Genomic DNA, 18,567 nt, shown 5'->3' with positions numbered 1-18,567 from the left:
ATCCATTTATAACTTGTATCATGTTGGTGGTACACGAGCAAATTCATCAATTATTCTTCTTTTCAATTCGTCAATGTCTGCAGATTTTGTTTTGTAAACATTATGTTTTAGGTACCCCAAAAAAAAGTAATCCAGAAGAGACAGATCTGGAGACCTGGTAGGACATTCTACGGCTCTTCTATGAGCTACCCAGAAATTTGGAAATTGTTCATTTAAAATTTTCCTTGCTGATAATAATGAGGTGATGCCCCGTCCTGCTGAAACCATAAGTTATTGAATTCTTGTCCAACATTTTCCCAGATATTTGATAAACTCTTATCAACTAACAAGTTGCAGTAAACATCTTCTGTAAGACTGTCATCTAAAATAAAAAGCTCTATAATACAATGACCAAAAATTCCTGCCCAAACATTCTCTTTCTGAGGGTGCTGTGTATGAGCTTCCAATATCCATCTGGAATTATTATCACTTCAATATAGACAGTTTTGGTTATTCACATGTCCATTTAACGTAAAAATCACTTCATTAATAAATATTATTGAATAAGAAAAATTTGCATCTATGTCTAATTTTTGCATTATAACGTCACAATACTTAACTTGACAATCAAAAGCATCTTTAGAAAGTTCTTGCACCAGGTGCAGTTTATAAGGGTGAGATTTATTTTTTTTTAAGAATTTTTTGAACTAAGAAATAAGTGATGTCATTTTCAAAAACAGCTTTCTGAATTGATGAATGAGGGGGTCTTCAACAAAGTTCTGCAATACATCTAATGACTGCATCAGTTGTGATAGTTCCTGGTCTACCTGTGCAAGGATGATTCTGTAGTACTGGTTTTTTTAATTCCTGTACTCTACCACAGCTGATTTACTTATCGGTTCTCTGTTTGGAAATCTATTATTAAATAAATCTTGTACCTCTTGTAAAAGATGAACTCTATAACTGTACGCGTACATCATCCACAGAGTTATTCTTTCAGTTTCACTTAAAGAAGGCACTGCTATTTGAAGATTTAATATTTAATAAAGATAAATAAATGAAATAGGAAACTGATAATAAAACTTTCAAAAAAAAACAAATTTGAATCACTAGGCCTACAACTTTTACTAGCACTATCAAATTTCACCATAACAAGTAAGTTGTAAAAAATCTGATGTGGATACCACATGACTTCCTTATAAACCTTATTAAATTACATATACACATTTTTCTAAAATGAAAGCACATAAAATTTTATTTCATTAATAACTTCTGATATTTTTTCATATTCTTTTTTTCCTGGTTATTATTGAATTATTATTTATTGTAAAAAAATTTTATAAACAGAGGTTAATAATTATTAAAAAAATTAATATATTTAAACTAAAAAAGAAAAAGTTAAAAAAAAAGGAAATGAAGTTGGATTTGAACCAATGTGCCTTCCCCTTATAAGATCCAAATATTCCATTAATTAAAATTTAATTTGGTTATAACTCAATGAAAATAATTTGGTTATACAATGAAAATATTACAACTTATGATATATCGTTGAAAAGCTCTCAATGAGGGCTTATTACTACAGTTAAAAAAAGGTAAAAAATCCAATTTTTTGGGATTTTGGATTTTTTGGACACTGTGCAGCTCCCCATTTGATTGCAATCGACTGAACCAAAAACTAGATGTTACAAGTCTTAAATTCAAAATTTCAACATCCTACAGCTAATCATTTTTGAGTTATGCAAGATACATACGAGGTGTGTGAGAAAAGTAATGAGACTAACTTTTTACTTAGCAAAGTTTTTATTTTTTTCAAACAACAATATTTATCCTCTTCAAAGTAGTTCCCTTGGGCAGCTATACACTGGCAGAGTCATTGTTCCCACTCCTGGTAGCAGTGCTGAAAGGCTTCAACTGGTAAGGCTTTTAACTGGTCGGTCACAGTCTTTTGAATGTTTAATTGAGTTCCCAAATGACGTCCTTTTAAGACATGTTTCAATTTCAGGAAAAGGAAAAGTCACAAGGACTCAAATCAGGTGAATAGCGGGGTTTGAGGAACTGTAGGAATGCGTTTTGAGGTCAAAAATTCCCTGATGGAAATGGCTGTGTGATACGGGTCATTGTCATGATGAAGCATCCACTTGTCTGCAATGTCTAGTCTCACGTGAATCACTCTTATCCTGAGCCTTTCAAGGACACCTTTGTAAACCACTTGGTTGACAGTTTGTCCTGGAGAAACAAATTCTTTATGCACGATACCCCTATTGTCAAAAATGCAAATCAACATGGTTTTGATCTTTGAATTGCTCATTTGACATTTTTTCAGTCAGGGAGATGACAAGAGTGTGCCACTCCTTACTTTGCCGCTTTGTTTCAGGATCGTAATCAAATATCCAGGATTCATCACCTGTGATCGTACGATTGAAGAATTCTTGGTCATTGTCAATCCTCTCAAGAAGATCAAACACACGTTTCTTCAATTGTTCTTCTGTTCAATTGTGAGGTTTTTCTACACCAATTTCGTACAAACCTTTCCCATGTCCAAATCGTCTGACAAAATTTGATGTACGGTAATAGTGTTAAAATTTAACTGTTCACTCATCATCCTTATTGTTAAATAACGGTCTGTTCTCACAAGAACCCTCCCACGCTCAACATTTTCATCTGATTTTTAAATTGAAGGTCCCCCTGAGAGAGGTTGATCTTCAACGTGTTCTCAGCCTTCCAAAAATAATTTGTGCCTGCGGAAATCAGAGTGTGAGAAATCAGAATGAGCGTGAGAAATACCAGTGTGAGAAAACAGAGCGTGAGAAATCCAAGTGTGAGAAATCCGAGTGCGAGAAATCCGAATGTGAGAAATCCGAATGTGAGAAATCCGATTGTGAGAAATCGGAGTGTGAGAAATCAGAGTTTGAGAAATCCCGGGTGTGAGAAACCAGAGTTGAGAAATCAGAGTTTTTTAAAATACAGAGTGTGAGAAATCAGAGTACAAGTAATCCGAGTGCGAGAAATCCGAACGTGAGAAATCAGAGCTTGAGAAATTAGAGTGTGAGAATTCCGAGTGTGGGAAATCAGAGTGTGACAAATCAGAGTTTGAGAAACCCAAGTGTGAGAAAGTACAGTGTGCAAATCTGAGTGTGAGAAATCAGAGTGAAAAATCCGAGTGCAAGTAACCGAGTGCGAGAAATCCGAGGGTGAGAAATCCGGGTGTGAGAAACCAGATTGTGAGAAATCCGAGTGTGAGAAATCCGAGTGTGAGAAATCAGAGTGCGAAATCAGAGTGCAAGTAATCCGAGTGCGAGAAATCTGAGTGTGATAAATCAGAGTTTGAGAAACGCGAGTGTCAGAAAACAGAGTGTGAGAAATCCGAGTGTGACAAATCAGAGTTTGAAAAACCCGAAAGTGAGAAATCCGAGTAAGAGAAATTAGAGTGTGAAATATGAGTGTGAGAAATCCGAGCGTGACTGAGCGTGAGATACACGAGCGTGAGAAATCCGAGCGCGAGAAGCCCGAGCTCAAGAAATCTGAGCGCGAGAAATCCGGTAGTGAGAAATCCTACCGCGAGAAATCCGAGCGTGAGAAATCCTAGCAGTTTAAATCCTAGCAGTTTAAATCCGAGCGCGATAAATCTGCGCGCGAGAAATCAGAGTGTGAAGAATCCGAGTGTGAGAAATCCGAGTGTGACATATCATAGTTTGAAAAACCCGAGTGTGAGAATTCAGGGTGTGACAAATCAGAGTTTGAAAAACCCGAGTGTGAGAAATCTGAGTGTGAGAAATCCGAGCGTGAGAAACACAAGCGTGAGAAATGCGAGTGTGAGAAACACAAGCGTGAGAAATCCGAGCGCGAGAAACCAGAGTGTGAGAAATCAGAGCGTGGGAAACCCGAGTGTGGGAAACCCTAGTGTGAGAAATCCGAGCATGAGAAACCAGAGTGTGAGAAACCCGAGAACGAGAAATCAGAGTGTGAGTAACCCGAGTGTGACTGTGTGAGGAATCAGAGTGTGAGAAATCCGTGTGTAAGAAACCCGAGTGTGAGAAACCCGAGTGTGAGAAATCAGAGTATGAAAAACCCAGAAACCATTGTCATGCCATTTTACTTTAAAAAAATAATTGATTTCGATGCTCTGTGGGCAGGCACTTGTCATGATAAAGCAGCCAGTCCCTCGAGTGCCATAACTCTGGTCATACTTTTCTCACTGCTTGACACAATCACTTCAGCATTTATAGATAGTAATGTTGATTCACTGTGGTGCCCTGAGCAACAAATTTAGCCTTTGAGCAACAACAACTCTTTGTTGAAAAAACAAACTATCATGAACTTCACATTTGATTTCACTTGCTGTGCTTTTATTGGTCTGGGCGATGAATATGTTTTCCATTAGCTGGACTACTGTTTTGTTTGAGCATCATAGCCGTAACACCAAGATTCATTCCCCTTTATGATTTTTGACAAAAAAAATCCAGGCCAGTTTGTGCCTATTCTTTCAATTTCTGGCATACTCTCAAGATGGTACTCCCTCTGGTCATCAGAAAGCAGTCGTGGAGCAAACTTTGCTGCGACACGTGTCATGTTCAAATCTTCAATTAGGATTCTTTGGCATAAACTCCAGGACATTCCAGTTATTTCCTCCAATTCACTGATTGTTGTGCAACAATCAAACATAATGGCATTACACACTTTTTAAACATTTTTGTTTGTTCTGGACATTGAGGGACAACCTGAATGGAGTTCACCTTCAAGTGATATTTTACCACTTCTGAACCATGCAAACCACTCATAAATTTTTGCCTGGCTTAGAGCTTCTTTCCCATAAGCTTCCCCATCCACTGAAACTGTTTCCACCACTGTTTTCTTTAACAGGAAACAGAATTTGATGTTAGCACATTGCTCCTTAAAGTTTGCCATAACAAAATTGCCAATAGTGTTGGGAGGGCCTTAAGAAAATAATCACTCTTATCCATTGTAATGGTTTCTCATGAATGCTACTTCGCCAAATGAGTAGGGAGAATGTCTAGAAAACATACCTAGTGGTAAAAGGCAGCGTGCCAACCCACTTGCCCACAGAAAAAATAATTTTCATTTTTTTTGGGTACTTCCTCATAATCAACACAAGTGACTAATCCTTTATTACACATGAATTAAAATTGTAACAAGAATGTACAAATACTAATTTGAAATCATGGTACTGTAAATTTTTCCTAGCATTCTCTTTCCAATCACTTGATCAGTTCTTACATTGATCTTCGGTAATTTTTATTAAATTATTCATCTCAAGAAAACTCTTAAATCAAAGAGATGAGTTACAACTTTAGAATATTACCACTCGCGCCACGGAGGCGCGAGTGGTAATAGCGTCTCGGCCTTTCACCCGGAGGTCCTGGGTTAGAATCCTGGTCAGGCATGGCATTTTTTCATATGCTACATTTCCATATCCCACCCACAGGTTTCACGCTTATTGTGGTGATATCATCAAAAAGAAAAAAATATATATATAAACAGCCATATCACAAGTAAATGTTATATTAATAATACCAAACTAGTTACATGACAGATCATTCTAATGATACATTCTATTTGATTTTTTCTTATCTAATATTTTTTAAAGTGATAAATAAATAACAACCTAATCAATATGATAATAAATATATATAAATTAATAATTCAACAAATGCATTACCCAGTAGTGGCAGAATTAGTGTTTGAAGATGCATCAGATAATTTACTACTTGAACTACTGAGATTTGAAACTGAATTTGATAGATTAGAACTGCTTGTCCAACTACGTGTACCAGTACCACTGTCATTCTTTGAATCTTCTCTTGACCTGTAAAGCAAAATATAATTCAGTTTTTTATAACTTCATTAAACAAAACACCACATTTAATGAAAATATCTGTTTCAGATTATGTACATAATATATTAAATTTTAGTTGTAGTAAAAAACTGAACTAGTTACAGTAAAAAACTGAAACTGAATATGATTAGTTATGAATATGTAATACAGTTAAATATATTATTTCAAACTTACAATCCATTTATTAAATTAGATATTATAGTATTATACTTTATAGATGAGATATCTCTATTAGATACTCGTACAAAAATATTTTTATAAAAAATATCTCTATTTTTCCTCATATAAAAATGCACTTTGCAAATATAAACAAACCATACTACACAAACAGTTAGGGTCTGACTTAGTTTAAACAAAGTAGTAAAAAGTGATCACATTGTGGAAAATAATATGTTTCTGATTTAGGTCTGTTTTTCCAACCATGATTAATGTTTATTTATTAATCTCTTTTTTTTAAATTAGACTACATAAAATTGAAGTAAATGTATAATTTACTACTTTGCTAATACTTAATAATTTTTATTTAACTTATGAATATTTTTATGGTATTTCCTTTTTTTAAATTTAGTAAATAGTTAATTGTCTACAACTGTTATTTTATTTTCAATTTTTTTTATAGTATAAATTAAAATTTAACCTACATTGCTTTTTTTAAACTAAATTTGTTAAATTTTCTTTTAAACTGGATTTTCCAAAAAATCTTCTGTATTTTGAAAAAACCAGTTTTATTTCATAGTTAATTGAAGCCGGCACATTTTATGATATATAACTAAAAGTGTGTTATTTATTCTCTAAGATATAAGTAAATAATTACATTCACATGCATACTTCTTCTAACAATACTGATTTAGCATGACTATAATTTCAAATCATAAGAAGATTAATAAAAATAAATCTTTTTAAATGTTCATTAGGCTTTCTACTACAGCAAGAAGTCAACAAATATTGCAAAATTTCGATAACAAATAATGATAATTGTAGAAACTGGTAGGTAGTAACCCTGTACAGGACTGTAGAAATATATCTCAGAATCATGCTTACATAAATAATTTGGGTATAAATCTCTTAGTAAAATCTTAAGTGAGATAAGCTACACTAAATTTTATAAAATTTGACATAAAAAGACATTTATGATTTTTCTCACTAGGCAGATAATTAAACAACTAAGTGAAACATCATTTCTTGTCAGTGATAACTAATCACTGTATAATACAACTCATCCCAAAACACAAATATGTGGTAAATACTGCACAATTTTATATTAATCCATAATGATTATATATACACAGCTTAGTTTAAAAATGAAAAGCATACTTTAAGGATTGTTCTCTAGCAGTATACATTATAAGACTACTGTCCATGCTACTTATATGCTACTGTCCATTTTGTAAGGACAAAATGACTTCCTCAAAAGGCATCACACATTCTGCAGTCTGACACTTAACATGTGCAATGACATGGGTAATAAAGAAAATATAGTTGGGCAAAATGCAATAAAATTAAATTCCTGAGAAATGTAATAGGAATAAAAATATTAGATAGGATGAGAAATGAAAGGGTCTCAAATTTGGTAAAGAAGAAATTTTACCAGAATAAATTATAGTAGTCAAGGATGAGATAGTACAACAATGTAATGAGAGATATATGTGAGAACGCATGAAATGAAAATAGGATGAAGGTAACATAAAAAAACTAAGCAGTGTGGATAGCTGAAGAGGTGGAAGAGCATGTGCAAAGAGAAGAGGAATGGAAAGGGCAGTAGAGTAGAAATGTAATTGGCAAAGTTCATATTTCAAACATTTCTGCCAGAGCCTGAAAAATACTCAAAATTGATTTATCCAGAATATTGGCATAATTTAAAATTATAGTTAAATAAAAAAAGAAAATAAAAAATTATGATAAAGTGGCTAACTCATCAAAAAAAATTGAAGAAGTTTTTTGAAAATTGAAGAAGTTTTATATTTCTCTCTGTTATTATTTTATAATACAAATGTCTTATTAGATTTTAAAATTATAATTCATTGTTCTCAACAGGCAATGTATAAATGATGATAGAAATTATAAACTTAATTCGAAAATGTTATTGGTAAAGAAAGTTAGGTAATAAAATCGAAGTCATTTTTTATTTGTATTTCTTATTAACAAAACCTTAATGAGTGAAACTGTAAAATTTCAAACAGTTGACAAATCAACGTTAAAATAGTACTTATACATTAAATGATTAAAATAACATTTACCTGGAACTCCAAGAAGACAGTGCTGGTGAAGATGCAGTTGTGTCATCTCTTCGTAAACTTTCCACCTCTTTATTACGATTGCCATGTTCTTTATAATCTCTAAAACAAACACAGAATTATGCAGTAACTAATTAATAGTATTCAATTTTATTCACACCTATAAAGTATAATCAGCAAATCAATATATATAATGGTAAACTAATGCATTACATTAGATTGTGTTGAAGGTAAAACACTAATGAATGCACATAATTATGTCTAAAACATGTACCGAAAACACTTCGATAGTAAGAATCATTTTGACAAGCACAGTTGATGATTGCATTTCAATTTGAGGTTGGGTTAATACCATTAAAATGGGATAAACTGATCAAGGTATAGTTAAAACATTAAAAAACCTTCTTTTTTTAAAAATTCTGAGTATGGAGTATCTTAGAATATTTTTAGTAATTTTACGCATTTTTTATTTCTTTTTACCTCATAACAAAATATGTATAATCAGATTGTATCTTTTCTTCATTTCCAACATCACTCACAAATATCCAGAAAAATTCATGCTGTTTCCTCAACTAGCAATATATTAACAATGATCAGTATTAAATTTACTTCTTTTAGTTATAGTAATTCTTTCACTACAATTAATTTTATCCACACTACAAATTTATCATTGCTTTTGAAATCTAGTTGTTTATACAGTTAAAATCTTTTTTTTAAATGCCAGTTTAGCCAACGTTAAATCACATCTAACACTTGACATAGGCACAAAACATTACCAAAAATGGCATAGATATTGCTAAAATGACAACTCCATACTTGGTGTGCTAGAAAAGAAGTGGCTTAAGAGAGACTGATTACACTGGTCAACATGATTTTTGTCTCATGAGTACCAATAATGTACTTAATGCAGTGTTTTATCCTTTTTTCAAAAATGTATTCGGAATTTCTCCATCACGCACAGTTTTTTTGTTATTTTAATTTTTTTTTAAATATTTTAAATGTTTTAAGTCCATTTATCCATTGTCAAGTAAAAGCTCCAAGAGCATTGTAAATATGGTGGAACCAAAAGAGATAATTCAAAGGGTAGCATTGCTACTGTTGTGTAGGTTCAAACGTGTATAGACATGTACAAAAATAATGTAATATAGCACACATTCATCAGAACGATGCCAGTCATGAGATAGTATTGAACCAGTAAAAATGTCATTGTGAGTGCTTTGTATGCCTGAATTATTGTTTATTACATATTTACAACTTTATTTCTTTTAATTAGTCATTGCTTACAAAATACCTAGAGTTTGTTTAAATCATACTAAACATTTTTTTTATGTATGTGGTGAAGTGATCTCAAGCCCCAAAGGCAAAACCTTACTCCATTTGTAAAAAATTGTTATGAACTTTATTTTGGGTGTAAAGTCGGGAACTAAACAAGGGCCTGGGCCCACATATCTGTGGTTCATCGTGTTCTATACTTTTCATTGCGTAGAAAAATGGCACACGCTACATGACATTTACTATCCCTATGATTTGGAGGGAACCCAAACATCACTCTTCTGACTGTTATTACATTAAAGGGATCATGTCAAAATCAAAACATACAGTGGTGTACCCTAACTTGCAATTTGCAATAAGGTCAGTTCTACACCAGAAGAATTTTCCACACCAAACCATCCAGAACATGTTACATTAGATGAAGAGAGCTCAGAGTCTGATGGAAGTAAGGAAGAAAAAGAAACAGATTCTGGTGATACAATTTTTGAACAAAGCAGTTGAAGAAATTCTTAATGAACTCATACGAGATTTAAAGTTATCCAAGAAACACTTTTGCTTCATGGCTAAAAGGATGGAATCTTCTTCAAAAGAATACAAAGATATGTACTTATCGTAATTGTTATTTTTAATTTAAAGAAAATTTTTCTAAAGAAAATGGCTTATTGTTTTGCAGTGACATTCTTCTCTTATGGAGACACTTTGTAATGAACATAACCCAACAGAATGGTGCTTGTTCATTGATTCCTTTAAGGTTAATTTAAAAGCTGTGCTTCTGCATAATGGCAATAAATTCCCATCAGTACCTGTGTCTCACTCTGCTATTATGAAAGAAACATATGAAAACTTTAAATTTATATTGGAAAAGCTTCAATATGCAATGTATGAATGGAATATTTGTGGTGATTTGAAGGTAACTGCACTTATTCTTGGTCTGAAGCTTAGTTACACAAGGTACTGTTGTTTTTTGTGTGAATGGGATAGTGGAGACAAAAAAAACAATTCCATTACAAAATGGTTTCATGTACTTAAAACACAAGTTTCCTAAAATTAGTGATGCAAAAATTAAAGAAGGAATATTTGTGGGACACAAATACAATCACTAATGCAATATGAAAAGTTTGAGAAATTATTGAATCCGCCGGAGACAGCAGCTTGGCAAGCATCAAAAATGTTACTCATAGTTTTTCAGGAAATCGAAAGGCGTTAAATTACCGTGATATTGTCAACGATCTTATAAAAATTCCAGTTGTAATGTCCTTAAAAGTACACTTTCTGCACTAGCACATTTCTTCCCGTTAAATCCTGGCGCATTGAGCGATGAGCACAAGGAACACTTTCATCAGGAGATTTCAGCTATGGAATAGAGGTATAAAAGCAAATGGAAAAATATGCTGGCCGATTATTGCTAGACCATGAAAAGGGATGCTCCGTAGGCGAAATACTAGTTGAAAATCGTCATTTCTTACTTTCTAGGCGATTCAAATGTTTGAATATTGTGTAATTAACAATGCAGAAAGTATTAAAATGTTTGAAGTTATAAATGCCTGTCTCTTGGAAACGTTGCGTGTTGGGGAAAACCGATACCATATTTGAATTCAGAAGAAAAAATACTATCAGAATCGCATATTTTTCTTCCCGAGACCAAAAAAAAATATTTTTTGTTCTCCAGTTTATTAATTAGAATATGTAATCAAAGAAAAACGTCCATTACTAATTAGTTCAACCTGCTTATCAGATCAATAGTCACATAACCTAAAACAAACAACATTACATAACCTAAAATAATTAAACATGGTACTGCTACTTTATAGATATTTATTCATTCTAACTCGAATGAGCCTAACTAAATTAAAAGTATTTATGGACAAAGAAAGTCTGTTCTCAATGCCTAAAATACCTTTAAAAGATTCTGATTGCACAACCAACACAAATTAACAAATTATATGTTCGGTAATCAATATTTTAATTAACACAAATTTTCATTAAATGTTTAATTATATATTTTTCAATGAAACATTTTATACTTTAATCACAAAACATGATAAATATTTTTATATTACTTATTTGTGGACAAAAAGTACATTTACAATCGCCTCCATAGGTGGAATCATAAGTCAATCCTTTGATAAGCAAATGATAGGAGGTTCTTAAGGAACTCCTCCATATTAAGTCCATACTTACTCCACAATTAGTCAACGAAGTTATCAGCAAGCAATGTTCTTAAAATTCATTAGTAAAAGAATACATTTGCCTTCACTTCATAATACATAAAAACAAATAAACATTCAATGAAAACGAACAAATAATCAAGCGATAGTGAGTCATATTTGTATAACAATGTAGAGATTGACAAGAACAAAATTACTGTCATTCGGTCGCCCTTAAATCAAGTGCATGGTGACATTTTAACCTTCAGATGTTTCCGCTGTTATCAAGCAGATTGATCGCTAAACGGTTGATATCACTTTCTAGACGTTGTTGGTATTTAGCATTGTGCTGTCTCAGAACCTCACAAATCACCGAAAGCCCCAGATATTAGTGAATTTCATCGTTCCATACGATCCATGGCGCCTCGCAATTGTTTTTGTTACCTTGATTTAGAAGCATTGTATATCTACGTTACTATTACTTGTTGTCCTCTACGAATCCACACCATAATTTCAGAATGGTCGTAAGATAGCTTTGTAAATCCTTATTGGGCAATGTGAGGTGTGAGTTTCTCCGCAGCAACCAGGAACGTGAAGTTCCCTGAACTTCGCGTTCAGTTGTTTTCTTTTCACCTTCACGTGATACAGGTAAAACGTTGACCTAGATGCAGCCCTAGGATTCTCACACAATGTAATGATACCTGTAAGAAGTAGCATAACAAACATTTTGTGCATCACTAAATCAAAACCTGGGGCTTTCCTCAGTTGCCTTCCCTGGTTGATTAATTGCAGTAATTCTCTTGTTGAGATCGGTTAAATCAAAAAGCTGACTGGGATTGGGCTGTCTAAGAAGTTTTTAATATACTTGTCATTGGGACCCTCTTCATCATGTGGCTGAAAAATTTTGCAAAAAAGTGTGAAGTAAATAGTTCGGCTTTCCCTTTGTTATTTCTCACCCATGATCCAATACATCCCTGTAGTCAGGTAGTGTCTTTTGGATCGTCGTAGCTCCTTTGTGGCCTTCCATAAGGTGCATTCATCCTTATTCAGGATAGAAAGATTTGCATTATAATCTTGAATGTCTCATCTGTAATAGTTTTTAACAACTTCCTCAGCCTCTGCACAGCTCCATTAAGTGGGGTTTATCTTTGGAACTCTTAAACTGCTCCCAGTTTCGTCTAAAATACCATTTTGAGCCAATTAGATCCTTTGGTGTAGACTGCTATGCACCTTCCTGCATAACCAACATAATTTTTAATGTTGGTTATAATTTTTAACCAACACCTGTTAAAGTCATTTTATCCTCCTGTAAAATACCACGTGTGTTTAATTTATATCTATTTACAGTTACAGTTGATCTTCTTGTACACTTTAATATCTTTAGAAACTATTCTAGGTTCTTTCCCTCCCACCAAGTCGTATGTTGAAGTCTCCCTTACCCATGACCATTTCTATCAGTTCGAATAACCTAAGCGCATCATTTATTCCATAAAGTACAGAAGGCTTGATGGGTTCCATTTGGTTTGTAACATTTATGTTTTCTAATGAAAGACTACTAAATCTATTTGATATAAATAATCCTCTTATGGTTGTATTATGAATTGCAGTTGGTTTTCTTGGCACAGGTATAGTTCTCTATGGCCTGGAGGTAGGCTGGGATTCCATAACCACACTGTTGTTATTGCTTGAATTCCCAGATAAATTGTTTGCTATGTCATCTCTGATTAATTTTCTGCAAGCTGATATCCTCGAGTCCCTATTCGACGATATTTATGAACCACACCTTCAAGATATCAAGCAATCAAGACTACAATCACACTACATCACAATCAGACTACATCATCCTCCATCGCCAATTACATCAGCTGGGACAGAATCCAGTCTAACATAAAGGTTAGTTGGACCAAAGTCCGACTTAAAATACTTTAAATATAATTAAATATACCTTCCAAATAATTGTTAGTTACCTCTTATCAAAACTTGAAAATTATTCATAATAATCTCGCACAAAATAATAATACACAATTCTGTTTCAAAAATCACCTAAAATAAATAAAAAACTGTTTTTTTTAGACATTAAATTTGTAATGGGAACTACTACTGAAAAGGCATGATTCTGCAGTATTGCTTAAAAAAATGTTTTTTTTTTAATTTACAATTAAATTTTTTTAACAATCCCACCGATTTGTCTAGTGTTAAACTTGATGTAAATCAGCTGATTTCGAGGTTGTAGTTTTCAGGTTCAGATCCTAATAAAGGTAATTGCTTTTATTCGGATTTGAATACTAGATCGTGGAAACTGGTGTTCTTTAGTGGTTGGGTTTTAATTAACCACAGGTCTTAGGAATAGTCGGCCTGAGTTGGTTCGAAACTGCATGTTTACCAATATGGTTACATTACACTGATAAGTTGCTAATAAATTTAATTACTGGCACAGCCCCAGCCTTGCAGCTTTTCTTCCCAGTATACACAGAGCTGCAGAATATTTTTCACTTTCACTACAACAAGAACACTACACAAATTACAACATATACCTTCATACAACATCTTACATTATTTCTTCTTACAATTACACTCAATAGTGTTGTGACATCTTACGAAACTCAACTGTAACCCAAGGTGGGGACTATCGTGTAGATGGGTGATGGCTCTATGTGGTGAGTCTCCAACGATATCCTCTGGGCACCTGGGTGAACTCAACTCTAACTCCAGTACATCAGTACATGCGCATTCACTATGCTGCAGTATGTGCGTGCTGCTGGAGTGGTCCTTTATATTGCCAATACTCGTGAGAACCATCAGTCCCAATCTCTAACCCTTCAGTGGTTGATGGTGTCCACTTGAAAACACTATCAAATCTGGGAGTTTAAAAAGGCTTTGACCAACCTTATCAGCCGAAGATATGACAAATAATGAAAAAAATTAGAAATTAGAATTAAAAATTAGAAAATAGTGACAAAAAACGTAAAATATCTAATGTGCGTTTTCTTATGGTTAGGTATAAAGAGGAACCTGTGTTATTATTTCACCTATAAACTTAGACTGAAATCTAGAAATATAATATGAAAATTTTGCTGGGTGTGAAAAATACTATAATGGGATTCAAATACAGAACATTCAGAATGCATGGCAGAGATGCTACCACTCTACCACAGAGGTCAACATTGTATGTTAAGTTGAAGTACGCATTGTGGCCTATTTAAAAACCAAAACAAACCAAACGATTAATTTCTTTTTAAACAGATTGTTAATTATTCCTTAAAGCCTCATGAAGATTTTCCTACATAAAGGCAGTTCAGTAAAATTAAAAAATACTCATTGTAAACTTTGAAATGGAAATACTGTAGACATAGAAATCAAATGTAAATTTTTATTTTTAATCATTTAAAATTTGGTAGAAAAATTGAAGAAAATAATCATTTTTTAAAGTGCCTAAAAATGAATGTTAAACAATATTCTTATTGAGATAGATTAGTGAATTCACTAATTTTAATCAATTGCAACCAGTGCTATTGCAAAAACTAGGTATATGTAAATTCACTATACCCAGAATTTTTATCTTGCTTTCCAGGCTGGACTTATAACAATAAAAAAATCTTTATTTTATTTTCTAAATTCAAACTTTTATCTGAAATCTATTTTATATACATGTGTGCCATTTATAGACCACATTTTATTAAGTTTACATAACTCACATGAACAATCTTTTAAAAACTATACAAATTAACATAGAAGATGATTTGATCAGTGAAACATACCTGAGGAAATTTGTAAATTAATCTTAGTAAACTGAATGATTATCACTGAAAGTATATTTGTGATTTTGTATTGTTTAAACAAATAACTACTTTATAGTTTGTTTCACATCATTGCAAAACTTAAATCCCTAATAATAGTCTAGCTTCTTCACGTTCTATTCATGATTAAATTTGGTCTTGTTAGTTTAAAGATAATGCAATATGTATGAAATCAAAATGAAATAATTGTTTTTAATGGAACCAAATGTATATTATTTACAAAGCTAATGACAGTAGAAGAAGCAATAACAGAAAAACCCTGTATACCACTTATAAGAAAAATACCAGGTGTCCAAGAATTATTTGAACAATTTTGATATTGAATAAATAATTTATTTATTAAGATTCAAAAACGATTTGTTGACTTTAGAAACATTAACACTGAAAGTTTTTTTAACCTATAATGAAAGATATTCAATGTGTTTACCATTAGGAAGTAACAAAATATCCAACCAGTAATCAATTTCATGCCATGTTTGTTGTAACATATCCACATCTATGAGTTTAAATGCTTTATCAATCTTCTCCTTAAGGTCATCAACATTCACTGCATGAGTTTTGTATACATAATCCTTGATGAAACTCCTTAGTAAAATATTGTGTTATATCTGTGATTGAAGTGGCCAAGCAATCGGTCCATCATGTCCAATTCAGCGATTAGGGAATGAGTTGTTGAAGGATTCATGCACTAATAAACTGCAATCGGGCTTCATTCCATCTTGTTGGGATATGATTTCGGATTGTAACTCTTGAAAATGAGAGTAAGCAAACCCTTCTAACAATTCCAGATAGATATTCGTGCTAACTGCTGTTTCCGCAAAGAAAATAAGTCCAATCACACGATCAAAAAGCAGTTAGCATCAAACATTAATTTTTGGGCTATTTCTAATATGGTCAAGTGTAACATGTAGGTTCCCTGATCCCCACATTTAAACATTCTGAGTGTTCACTTTTCCAGTCAAGTGAAATGTAGCCTCGTCTGAGAACTTTTTTTAAGATAAAAATCATCATTTTCAATTCTTCATTTCTACAGAAAATTCCTTTCTAGCAATGTGATCTTAAGGTTTAATGTGCTGCAGTATTTGTAATCTATAAGGATGCAATTTTAATAATTTCTTCAAAACATCGTGAATGATAAATCAGAAATTTAACTCGCACCCTGCACTTCAAGTTGACTTCTCAGGGCTATGAACAAAAAACTGATGAATGATCTCCATTTTTTCATCTGATGTTCTGGGCCTGTCTGCATGCACCCTTCTTATGTTCAGCACTGCCAGTTTCGTTAAATTAATCATACTATGAGTGAATACTTGTTCTAGAGGTGGCTCTATGTTAAACAGAGTTCTAAAATTGCATAGAACTTGTGTGTCTGATTTTGTTTCAGTAAACCACTTTAAACATTGGCTTTCATCTGTGGATTGATGGCGACTGACGTATGTGGTTATATATGCAATCAGAGCACTGTCTAGAATTTGCAGAGGGAAACTTTATGAGTTATCTGTTAGAGCCCAACCATTCATTAACAGGACTATTACTTTTCTTCTAATAAGACATTAAAGTTGTTCAGATAATTCTCAGATACCTGGTGCATTAAATGATACAGAATATGGACATTGCATACATATGGATAATGGGTATTGAAGTGGACTAGTTGAAGAGCAATAATAGTCATTAAGTTTTATGAGAAAACTTTACCATTAGAAATGAATGTATAAGTTTATTTTCTGTACTGTATAGTCTATATGTTTAAAAATTAAAAGCCTGTTTGATGTCATTGTGTGATATGTACTGAATGAGATCATCTTGTTGCATTATATAGAACAACTGAAAACACGACTTATAGTGCAATAATCAAATGTATCTTATTTTATATAATTATGTAGCTCTATCAATAAATCTAATGAGAAAATTTTTTTTATAAGTTATAATAAAATATTATTTCAATAATAACACATCTATAATGATAATTTAAAAAAAAACTTGTTCATAAATATTCACATCATTGATTTCTATTTAAAGAAAAATTATCTTCATACAGACTTACCTGAAACATCTTTTGCAGCGTGTCGGCCACCGCACCTGAGGGTGGAAACCCAGGGGACAGAGTGGATCGCCCTTTCCGGTAGGCCGAATGTGCTGCATTCTGAAATGTAAAACACAAGATAAGATATAACATTACAAAAGTAATTAATACTTAATATAATATAATGTTAAACATAAAGAGGGAAAAATGTTTTTTTTTAAAAATTAAAGTTTATAGACTAGGAAAAATTACAGACACATAATAAAAGTAATCATAAAAGTAAAAGAATAGTGAGTAAATTGCAGAAGAAACTTTGTTTATTGAGGAAAAAAGATATTCACTAGACATCACTTTTGGAAATATAAAATCTCAGTATAACCCAGCAGAAAACGAAAAATTAATCTAACAAAAAATAAATATAAAAAATGATAAAAACACGACTGTCCCAAAAAACATTACTCTTTAATATAGGATAATAAATATTATAGCATAATAAAGAGCGTGCAGGTGACAATTTTGTACATAATATTTTTATACAGTGTAATGTTTTTTTTTTCAATTTTTTAAAAATTTAAATTGGTTGCGAAGAAATAAAAACATTTCCGAATAATCGTGATCTGTTAGATCGAGAGTGTACCTGATGCATGCAAAAATTAGCCTTTAACCTACTAACAAATACCCCGTTTGAATTTTAAAATCGAAAGATTGTTTTCAAAGGCATTACAAGAGCATCCCTTTGCATCTCCAAAAACAGCGCCCCAGAGATTCATTTCTAAGGAGATATGAAATAAACTGCGAGTGTGGTAGTAGGTGTATATACAGCACATTAATGTACGCCCCGAGCTGTTGTAACTACCGGATGTTTATAAACAAACAGTTGTTTATCACCAGCTTCAAAATTACAGTATAAATTCTCTTATTCCATACTGGATATTTTTAATTTTCTTTTAATTGTGGTTCTGTTTCAGTACTTTTTTTGGTATGCGTGTGTGTGTGTGTGTGTGTGTGTGTGTGTGTTCGGTTATTGTGTGATTATTACTGATTATTGTGAGATTTGATAGTGTGATTAGCCTGTATGTGTGTGTATTCGAATAGTTTATCGATATGGCTGAAATTCAGAAACATCTTTTAATAACCACAGAAAAGGGAAAGATTTGCGAAGTGGTGAAAAAAAATTTAAACAAATTTAAAAAAACATTAAAAAATTAAATTTATTCAATTAACTGCTGGAGAAAAATCTTACGTTGGTTAAAAAGGAAAT

General features: G+C 32.5%; 1 protein-coding gene across 6 annotated transcripts in view; it reads right to left on the bottom strand.

Moving 5' to 3' along the window:
• LOC142319510 (uncharacterized) overlaps positions 1 to 18,567 on the bottom strand; it is a 341,658-nt gene that overhangs the window by 242,709 nt on the left and 80,382 nt on the right. For all 6 annotated transcript variants that reach the window (XR_012755208.1, XM_075356870.1, XM_075356889.1 and 3 more), the window contains exons 2-4: positions 17,328 to 17,426; positions 8,071 to 8,169; positions 5,657 to 5,803 (exon numbers count right to left, since the gene is read on the bottom strand). Coding sequence is in view for 5 of the 6 variants with exons in the window: in XM_075356870.1 (XP_075212985.1) it covers positions 5,657 to 5,803; positions 8,071 to 8,169; positions 17,328 to 17,425 (344 nt within the window). In the remaining variant the exon portion in view is untranslated. The remainder of the gene's footprint in view (positions 1 to 5,656; positions 5,804 to 8,070; positions 8,170 to 17,327; positions 17,427 to 18,567) is intronic.

Source organism: Lycorma delicatula, chromosome 1 (genome assembly GCF_047948215.1).
Source record: "Lycorma delicatula isolate Av1 chromosome 1, ASM4794821v1, whole genome shotgun sequence".
NCBI classification, from domain to species: Eukaryota; Metazoa; Arthropoda; class Insecta; order Hemiptera; family Fulgoridae; genus Lycorma; species Lycorma delicatula.
The sequence above is the reverse complement of the archived record's forward strand: the minus strand, read 5'-3'. Positions and strand labels throughout refer to the sequence as shown.